We start from the raw sequence: 10,976 nt of genomic DNA, 5'->3' as shown, positions 1-10,976 counted from the left end.
ATGTTCTCAAACAATTAAATAAAGTTTAAACAATTAAATAAAGTTTTTAAACTTTTGACATATGTTAAAGGTTTGACAACAACAACATTGTAGTTTTGTATCAAACCGTCGTGGATTTGTTTTTTTACTATTTTGAAAAGCTTCTTACCAATGAAGATATGTTATGTATGTATAAATTCATGTTCATCTCTTGTTTTATCTAATGTAATACTTTGTTTGTACCTAACAAAACATCGTTTACACTTTTGGTGGAAGATTTTTCACAAACATGAAAAAGAAAAATGAGGACACAGATTATTTCTCAAATTTTAAAAGTCAAATTGATGTGAGATACTCTCACAATAAACATCAATTTGCAATTTATTAGCGCTAACAAACATTAAATATGTTGAGTGAATCTGTAACATCCCAAAATATAGTAATTAACATAATCAGAATTAATTACATTAATCAAATAAAATAGTGCAGTCTTACAAATCTGAACGAGCGTCAAAAGCCGAACGGCTTAACATACAGAAATAACGAACGCGATACAAGCAAGAGTTCAGAGACGAACGGTCTTACAAAACTGTGACCGAACGTTCAAAATAAAATTAATAAAACTAACTACAGAAACCCGCGAGCGCTCTAAGGCTCGGCTTTAACTTCTACATCCACCAGATTCGCGTCTTCCAAATTTTCCTCTTCCAGCACCTCTTCAAGGGACGCACCTCCATCTGCTCACATCCACACGGATGATCATTGCAATGACAGGACGAACGTACAAATACAAGACGACAACACAAGGAAAAACGAAAGGGTAAGCTTAAGTAATTTAATTCATACGTCAACACAAATACTAACAATTCAAATCATTCAAAACACATAACTTAACATAAATCATCATCCAACATATATTGATATATATATATATATATAGACCGACCGTCCGGACCGTATGAATCTGTGTAGTTACAAGCGTCCTTGCACCCGAGTGATGTAGTAACTGGGATACACCAAACAGCTGCCACTCGAGGTCAGTCCGTTCTTACGTCGCCCATGTTAACTTATGGACTAAGGACCTCCTGCCGTTCCCACACATGACATACTTCCTCTACATGAAGATAGTACTCACGGAACATCAGGATGGACAGCGAGTCTTAACTTATCCACAGTCATACTTTACCAAATTTAATATTCAATATATATCAGAGTCGTTCCTCCATGGAACGCTCGTTCAAATACCAAAATCATAATTTCACTTCTTATAGTGTTCGCACACCTTAATACTTCCTTTTATTTACATTTTCATTCTATGTTCCACTTCCATAAAAAGACGAGCGTTCAATCCTCTACACAACGAGGACGAACGTGACTTTCGCGAGAATCAGTTAAATGAACCGACTCTTAGCGATACAATATAAATGATTCAGAATAATTTGGATTTAAAGACCTGAGACTAAATTCAAAAGAATAAAGATACAACAAGACGAATATTTAGTACTCTGAGGACAAGTGTTTAACAGGAATCGACTGCCAGTCAATTACCGAAAGCGAATATTCATTTACTGATAATTTGAGACGAACGCTATTTACGTACGTTCTGAAATTCAAATGTATGGACGAGCGTTCGATATAAGACCGTACACTTCTCAGGACGAACGCTGAATACAAGACCGAGCGCTATTTAGGACGAACGCTCAGTGTAAGACCGAGCGCTACTTAAGACGAACGCTGGGTATAAGACCGAGCGCTATTTAAAGCGTAAGGGTATAATTTGAAATCACTTAAGTTAAGGTATCCGGTATCACTATGCTGAGCCGAACGCTCAAACATAGTATTTCAAATGAGGACGCTCGTTTTCGGACAGAATTCTTCCCAAATGAAAGAATTCCACTCTAAGTCATTTTTAGAGAAACCGAACGGTATAAGACCGTACGATAACGAACGTATTTTATCATATGATAGAATCATCATATTCAGATTTTCATCTTCATCTAAACTTAACATTTCTCATACGATTCACAATCTTATCATTTCCGATTCATCATTTAATTCACATATTATATAGAATTCATATTAATAAATCATACTATACAATAATCATCCATTATCCAATTCATACGTATCAACCAACACATACCATATTCATTCATGCATAACAGCGATCGTTCAGGCATACTCAAACACAGCATACATCTCATACATTTCATTTCTATCATGCTTGTACACAATCATCTACGTATAAACTAAATTATTAAGCTTCCCTTACCTGGATAGCAGTGTACTCCCAAAAAGCAAGTTTTAGCGCTTCCTCTAACAGCGTTCTACCCTCAGGTTTCTCTCAACAATTTCCACTTAATCTACAACACCAGAAATCAGAACAACTTAGACCTATAACTCAAGCATGCAACCAGAACTAGGGTTCGCATGAAACCAAAAGGACGAACGGTTAACGACGAGAACTTACCAGTTCCGATCCAAATTATGTTCGGTTCAGAATGACGCTCACGTCTCCAGGAACGTTTCTACGGTTCTGAAACGTGATCGGAGGAGGGAATGGTGAGTTACAGTAGAGAGAAGGTGGACTGGTTCTAGAGAGAAGTTAGAGAAAAATGAAGAGTTGGGTTCTGAGGAAGAAGATGAGTGGTGCAGGTGAGTGGAAGAATTTTTCGAAAAAGTCATTTTGTTCAATTCCACGTTCGTTCAGACGAACGTCTCCCAAGCCGACACCTGCACACCCACTCTGACTTCAGAAGCTTCCAACGTGACAAGTGGCGCTCGTGCATGCAGCGTTTAGTGCGTTTTTAATGCACTGAACGTGTGGCGAGGTGCATTTATGGAAGCAGTCAGGTGACTCAACAGTGCAATAATGACAGATTTGACAGTAATCATGGTTTAAATTTCCGAGATCTCACATTCCACCTATCCACAAAAATTTTCGACCTTGAAAATTAAAGACTCACCCGGAAATAGAGTAGGGTACAAGTCCTTCATGGCGCTCTCAACTTCCCACGTTGAATCACCAGTCTTAGCGTCCCACACCATCTTCACCAAACGAACGTCCTTGCCTTTGTAGTACTTAGTGCGGCTATCTTCTATACAGACTGGGTGCAGTTCCAACGTTCGGTCTGGACGAAGATGAATGTCTTCCAACTCCAGTACATGTGATGGATTCGCTATATACTTCCGAAGTTGAGAAACATGGAAAACGGGGTGAAGGTTTGATAGCTGAGGCGGCAATGCAAGCTCGTACGCTACTGGTCCGATCTTCCTCAGAATCTGATAGGGTCCAATGAATTTGGGAGACAGCTTCTTTGGACGAACGGCTCGTCCTACACCAGTGATTGGGTTGAGTTGAAGGAACACATGATCTCCTGCAGCGAACTCCAACGGTCTTCTCCTCTTATCAGCATAAGATTTCTGCCTGCTCAAAGACGTCTTCAACCTCTCCTGGATTTGCTTGACTTTCTCGGTCGTTTGCTGGATAAGCTCAGGTCCAGTTAGCACGTTCTCTCCTTCCTTGAACCAACAAAGTGGCGTTCGGCATTTCCTCCCATAGAGTGCTTCAAACGGTGCCATTCCAATGCTCGCCTGGAAACTGTTGTTATGCGTGAACTCCACTAGCGGCAGGACCTCATCCCAGGCGCCTAAGTGATCTAGGACGCACGTCCTCAGTAAATCTTCTAGCGTCTGGATTGTTCTTTCAGATTGGCCGTCCGTCTGAGGGTGATAGGCTGAACTCATCTGCAACTTACTACCGAGCTCGCTTTGAAGTGATTGCCAAAACCGTGAAGTGAACCTTGTGTCTCGATCGGAAATGATGCTCAAAGGTACTCCATGTAAGCGAACGATCTCCTGGATATACAACTTAGCCAAATTGGTCATCGACATCTTCAAGTTGACTGCCAGGAAGTGGGCGCTCTTCGTTAGCCTATCCACGATCACCCAGATTGAATCATGATTCCTGACCGTGCGTGGTAGATGAGTCACGAAGTCCATGGATATGCTATCCCACTTCCATTCGGGAATTTCCAACTGTTGAAGTAATCCTCCAGGTCTTTGGTACTCCGCCTTCGCTCGTGGACACGTTAGACAAGATGCAACAAAACGAGCGACATCACTCTTCATTCCAGGCCACCAAAATGATTTCCGGAGGTCTTGATACATCTTAGTCATGCCAGGGTGCATGCTAAGACGGCTGTGATGACCTTCCTCCAGAATAATTCTCTTCAGCTCTCCATCATTCGGAACGCACGTCCTACCCAGGTAACGCAACATGCCGTCCGTTCCCGTATTGAACCCCTTAGCTTGATCCGAACCGAACGCGCTTAAAATCTTTACCAGCTCTTCATCCTCACGTTGCTTCATTCTAATTCGATCAAACACATCGCTAGATATTCTAAGGTTACAGCACTTGATGCTACTCGGCTCTAACTCAAACTGTAACCTTAGATCTCTGAAACTCTCCACTAAACTCAGCTCGCGCACCATCATGGACGACACATGCACCACTTTTCTGCTTAGAGCGTCCGCTACCACGTTAGCTTTCCCAGGGTGATACAGCAGTTCAAAATCGTAATCCTTCAAAAATTCTAGCCAACGCCTCTGCCTCATGTTCAACTCCTTCTGATCAAATAAATATTTGAGGCTCTTGTGATCACTGAAGACTTGGAACGTGGATCCGTACAAGAAATGCCTCCAAATCTTCAGCGCAAAAACGACCGCTGCCAACTCCAGGTCGTGCCTTGGGTAATTCCTTTCGTGAATCCTCAACTGACGAGACGCGTAAGCTACTGCTCGCTTCTCTTGCATCAAAACACAACCCAAACCTTGGTGAGAAGCGTCGCAATATACTTCGAACGGTTTAAACGTGTCTGGAATAACTAACACTGGAGCGCTCGTCAATTTCACTTTCAACTCCTGGAAACTGGCCTCACAACGATCGGTCCAAGCGAACGGTTGGTCTTTACGAGTCAACTGAGTTAGCGGCGCCACTATCTTAGCAAAACCTTCAATGAAACGTCTGTAGTAGCCCGCCAGTCCAACAAAACTACGCACCTCAGTGACCGAACGCGGACTCTCCCAATCCAGTACCGCTCGCACTTTCGCTGGATCTACCGAGATGCCTCAAGCCGACACCACATGACCCAAAAACTGAATCTCCTTCATCCAGAATTCACACTTAGACAACTTGGCATATAACTCCTTCTCCCGCAACACTCCAAGTACAAGTCTAAGATGCTCTTCATGCTCGTCTTCGGTCTTGGAATAGATGAGAATATCATCTATGAAGACGACCACAAACTTATCCAAATAAGGCCTGAATATGCGGTTCATATACTCCATGAACACGGCTGGAGCATTCGTTACTCCAAAAGGCATCACCACATATTCATAATGCCCATAACGAGACCTAAATGCTGTCTTCTGGATGTCGTCTTCCTTAACCCTGATTTGATGATACCCGGATCTCAAATCAATCTTCGAGAACACAGCAGCCCCATGTAATTGATCCAGCAGGTCATCTATCCTTGGCAATGGGTACTTGTTCTTGATGGTCAGCTTATTCAATTGCGTGTAGTCTATACATAACCGAGAGCTGCCATCCTTCTTCCTTACTAACAGCACGGGCGCTCCCCAAGGTGATACGCTCGGCCTAATGAATTTCTTCTCTATCAACTCTTCAATTTGCTCCTTGAGTTCAGCTAACTCCGTAGGAGACATCCGATATGGCTGAACCGAGATAGGAGCCGATGTCGTTACCAAATCAATGGTGAACTCAACTTCACGATGAGGGGGAAGTCCAGGTATCTCCTCTGGAAAGACGTTCGCGAACTCACCCACAACCGATCGTCCATTACCGTCACTAGTGGACGATCGTTCTTCTACCATTCCTCTGGATTCCTGATCCTCGTGAGTCATAATCAGGAAACAGCTGGCGCCCCCCATAATGTCTTCTTTCAGCTGACCGAGCGTCACCGAAAGAACTTCTTCTTCTTCACCAGGGAAGATCAATTTCTTCGCTCCACAATCAATAAGAATGCGATTGGCAGCCAACCAATCCATTCCTAAAATCACCTCCAAACCTTGAAGAGGTAAGCAGATGAGGCTAACCTTAAACTTACGCCCTTCCACTTCTATAGGACACTTGACGCACATAGTGGACGTCCTAACCTCACCAGCTGCTGGGGTAGACACCACCAGATCAAACTGCATCTCGCTCACTTCTAATCTCAGCTTTTCAACACACGCCTTCGAGATGAAGGAGTGCGTTGCCCCCGAATCATATAGCGCACAACACGATCTACCAAACAGCATGCATTCACCAATTATGAGATTACCTGAGCTCGCTGCCTCAACGCTCGTTATAGCATACACACGCCCACTCGCTTGGGCTCGTCCTCCTCTTGGCTGATTTCTCCCAGCATTGGGTGGCCTCATCACTGCACGCTCACTCATACTGCACTCGTGATCCAAGTGCCCGTTTCTTCCGCAACGGTTGCAGTGCTTTCCTCCCACCAACTAAGGGCATGAAGACCTATAATGTGGTCCTCCACACCGGAAGCAAACGACACTTCCCTGTCCAGACTGTCCGACAGGAACTACTCCTTGAGATCCGCTTGCATGAGAAGGCTGGTTTGGACGAGCGTAAGGAGGTCTCCTCTGAACAGCTCCTCCCCTGGACACGATCGGTCCCCTACTCCCTTGTTGCTGCCTCTTCAGCCGTTCCGCCTCTGCCATATTCTTCTCCAAAACCTTGGCTCGCTCAACCATAGCAGGAAATGACCGGATGCACAAACTGGAAATCAAGACCTTCAAATCACTCCGCAGTCCGTTCTCAAATTTCCTGCACTGCCACTCCTCACTGGTGGCCATCGTATTGAACCTCAGGAGGTGTTTAAATGTGTTGGTATACTCCGACACAGACTTCGCTCCTTGCGCTAGTTGAAGAAACTCGACTTCCTTAGCGTAACGAACGCTATCTGGGAAGTATTCCTCATAAAATTTGCTTCTGAAAACAGCCCAGGTGATGGGATTCTGAGCGTCCGTTAAGATGGCTTTCATACTCGTCCACCAGTGGCTAGCTTCACCAGTCAGTAAGTACTCTGTAAAAGCCAAGCGGCTTTCATCTGGACACCTCTTAGCATTGTAAATACGCTCCATGTCTCTCAGCCACTGGTCTGCCTCATCAGGAAGGCATTTTCCACTGAATTTGGCCGGATGGTGTTGGAGGAAGCTCTCCAAGCTCCACTCGGCAGCAGGCGGGGCAGCGTTGGAAGAAGACGCCCCTGAAGTGTGCCTGGTTGCTGCTAAAATTTCCATCAATTGTCTTTGCGTCGTTTCAGAGTTGGCACGCGAGGCCTCCAAACTCTGCATGGCACTCTGATTCTGCTGCATCAGGGTGGCGTTCTGCTCCATTAAAGTCGTGTTTTGTTGCTGCAATCGATCAATCACCGTTTCCAACAACCTAGCGTTGTTGGACGCATCTGGTTCAGTAGGTTGTGGTGGAGGAGGGAGTCTAGGTGCCATTCGTTCTCTGGACACAGAGAAAAATGAACGTTAGTTACATGCAAAGAGTTGAGAAATAACTCATTTTAAACACATATTAAGCACACAGCAAAAACACAGTGCACTCATAACCTACAGCGTCCTTTAAGAGAACAAAACTGCTCTGATACCACTAATGTAACATCCCAAAATATAGTAATTACCATAATCAGAATTAATTACATTAATCAAATAAAACAGTGCAGTCTTACAAATCTGAACGAGCGTCAAAAGCCGAACGGCTTAACATACAGAAATAACGAACGCGATACAAGCAAGAGTTCAGAGACGAACGGTCTTACAAAACTGTGACCGAACGTTCAAAATAAAATTAATAAAACTAACTACAGAAACCCGCGAGCGCTCTAAGGCTCGGCTTTAACTTCTACATCCACCAGATTCGCGTCTTCCAAATTTTCCTCTTCCAGCACCTCTTCAAGGGACGCACCTCCATCTGCTCACATCCACACGGATGATCATTGCAATGACAGGACGAACGTACAAATACAAGACGACAACACAAGGAAAAACGAAAGGGTAAGCTTAAGTAATTTAATTCATACGTCAACACAAATACTAACAATTCAAATCATTCAAAACACATAACTTAACATAAATCATCATCCAACATATATTGATATATATATATATATATATAGACCGACCGTCCGGACCGTATGAATCTGTGTAGTTACAAGCGTCCTTGCACCCGAGTGATGTAGTAACTGGGATACACCAAACAGCTGCCACTCGAGGTCAGTCCGTTCTTACGTCGCCCATGTTAACTTATGGACTAAGGACCTCCTGCCGTTCTCACACATGACATACTTCCTCTACATGAAGATAGTACTCACGGAACATCAGGATGGACAGCGAGTCTTAACTTATCCACAGTCATACTTTACCAAATTTAATATTCAATATATATCAGAGTCGTTCCTCCATGGAACGCTCGTTCAAATACCAAAATCATAATTTCACTTCTTATAGTGTTCGCACACCTTAATACTTCCTTTTATTTACATTTTCATTCTATGTTCCACTTCCATAAAAAGACGAGCGTTCAATCCTCTACACAACGAGGACGAACGTGACTTTCGCGAGAATCAGTTAAATGAACCGACTCTTAGCGATACAATATAAATGATTCAGAATAATTTGGATTTAAAGACCTGAGACTAAATTCAAAAGAATAAAGATACAACAAGACGAATATTTAGTACTCTGAGGACAAGTGTTTAACAGGAATCGACTGCCAGTCAATGACCGAAAGCGAATATTCATTTACTGATAATTTGAGACGAACGCTATTTACGTACGTTCTGAAATTCAAATGTATGGACGAGCGTTCGATATAAGACCGTACACTTCTCAGGACGAACGCTGAATACAAGACCGAGCGCTATTTAGGACGAACGCTCAGTGTAAGACCGAGCGCTACTTAAGACGAACGCTGGGTATAAGACCGAGCGCTATTTAAAGCGTAAGGGTATAATTTGAAATCACTTAAGTTAAGGTATCCGGTATCACTATGCTGAGCCGAACGCTCAAACATAGTATTTCAAATGAGGACGCTCGTTTTCGGACAGAATTCTTCCCAAATGAAAGAATTCCACTCTAAGTCATTTTCAGAGAAACCGAACGGTATAAGACCGTACGATAACGAACGTATTTTATCATATGATAGAATCATCATATTCAGATTTTCATCTTCATCTAAACTTAACATTTCTCATATGATTCACAATCTTATCATTTCCGATTCATCATTTAATTCACATATTATATAGAATTCATATTAATAAATCATACTATACAATAATCATCCATTATCCAATTCATACGTATCAACCAACACATACCATATTCATTCATGCATAACAGCGATCGTTCAGGCATACTCAAACACAACATACATCTCATACATTTCATTTCTATCATGCTTGTACACAATCATCTACGTATAAACTAAATTATTAAGCTTCCCTTACCTGGATAGCAGTGTACTCCCAAAAAGCAAGTTTTAGCGCTTCCTCTAACAGCGTTCTACCCTCAGGTTTCTCTCAACAATTTCCACTTAATCTACAACACCAGAAATCAGAACAACTTAGACCTATAACTCAAGCATGCAACCAGAACTAGGGTTCGCATGAAACCAAAAGGACGAACGGTTAACGACGAGAACTTACCAGTTCCGATCCAAATTATGTTCGGTTCAGAATGACGCTCACGTCTCCAGGAACGTTTCTACGGTTCTGAAACGTGATCGGAGGAGGGAATGGTGAGTTACAGTAGAGAGAAGGTGGACTGGTTCTAGAGAGAAGTTAGAGAAAAATGAAGAGTTGGGTTCTGAGGAAGAAGATGAGTGGTGCAGGTGAGTGGAAGAATTTTTCGAAAAAGTCATTTTGTTCAATTCCACGTTCGTTCAGACGAACGTCTCCCAAACCGACACCTGCACACCCACTCTGACTTCAGAAGCTTCCAACGTGACAAGTGGCGCTCGTGCATGCAGCGTTTAGTGCGTGTTTAATGCACTGAACGTGTGGCGAGGTGCATTTATGGAAGCAGTCAGGTGACTCAGCAGTGCAATAATGACAGATTTGACAGTAATCATGGTTTAAATTTCCGAGATCTCACAGAATCCAATGTCAATTAAATGGAAATATTTATAAAAATATCTCCACGTATTTTTACCATCAAATTTTATTAGTTATAACGTGAACTTGATGACGTTATAAATTTTTTTTGCACTGGTGTTCGAAATTGTTTTATAATTATCTATATTATTTTAACCTTAATTTTTTAAGACATTTTTTTTCTAGTACACCTTCTAATGCCTACTACTTTTAAGCTTGATGCATAAATGATAAGGTAACTTATTCAACAGCATTATGACTGTATATAACCCATCGTACTTACAATATTTTAGTAAGTATTATATATACGAACGATTCTGATTGAATAATGTCAATAATAATAATAATAATATAAATAGGATGACGTAAGCACGTACATTGGCTAGCATAAATGATATGAAAATTTTCAAAGATTTGGTTTATTTTCTCTTCAATGTAATTCTTTATTCTTATATAAATAACTAATTTATGGAGTGCATTGGGTGATTGAGACACTGAGAAGGGGTGGTTCTGATTTTAGTTTTGGTTCTTGTTCAGGTGGGTAAACCCTAAAGAACATTTTAGCTTTACCAAAAAAACAAAGAAGAATGGCCCCGACGGCAGCACTTGGGAATATAATAAACGTGTAGATTCTTTGTACTTGTAGTATTGTTGCATAGAAGCACGTGGTGATGGTTTAAGAAAGGCCCAGTCTCGTCCAACGTGGGTGTTTGTACGATGAATAAGGATGTCTTACTTAGAGCCACAATATTTTGTTCATTATTAAATCAGAGAAAATCTAAAAATTAGGGGAGAAGAAGGATTCTTGTT

General features: G+C 42.0%; 1 protein-coding gene across 1 annotated transcript; it reads right to left on the bottom strand.

The window, feature by feature from the left end:
- Positions 1–6,504: 6,504 nt before the first annotated feature.
- LOC128196274 (uncharacterized) lies at positions 6,505–7,512 on the bottom strand. Its single transcript, XM_052876528.1, has one exon. The coding sequence runs from the start codon at positions 7,510–7,512 to the stop codon at positions 6,505–6,507; it is 1,008 nt and encodes a 335-aa protein (XP_052732488.1).
- Between the last annotated feature and the right edge of the window lie 3,464 nt (positions 7,513–10,976).

The sequence above is a fragment of the Vigna angularis genome, chromosome 4 (assembly GCF_016808095.1).
Source record: "Vigna angularis cultivar LongXiaoDou No.4 chromosome 4, ASM1680809v1, whole genome shotgun sequence".
Lineage (NCBI taxonomy): Eukaryota > Viridiplantae > Streptophyta > Magnoliopsida > Fabales > Fabaceae > Vigna > Vigna angularis.
The sequence above is the reverse complement of the archived record's forward strand: the minus strand, read 5'-3'. Positions and strand labels throughout refer to the sequence as shown.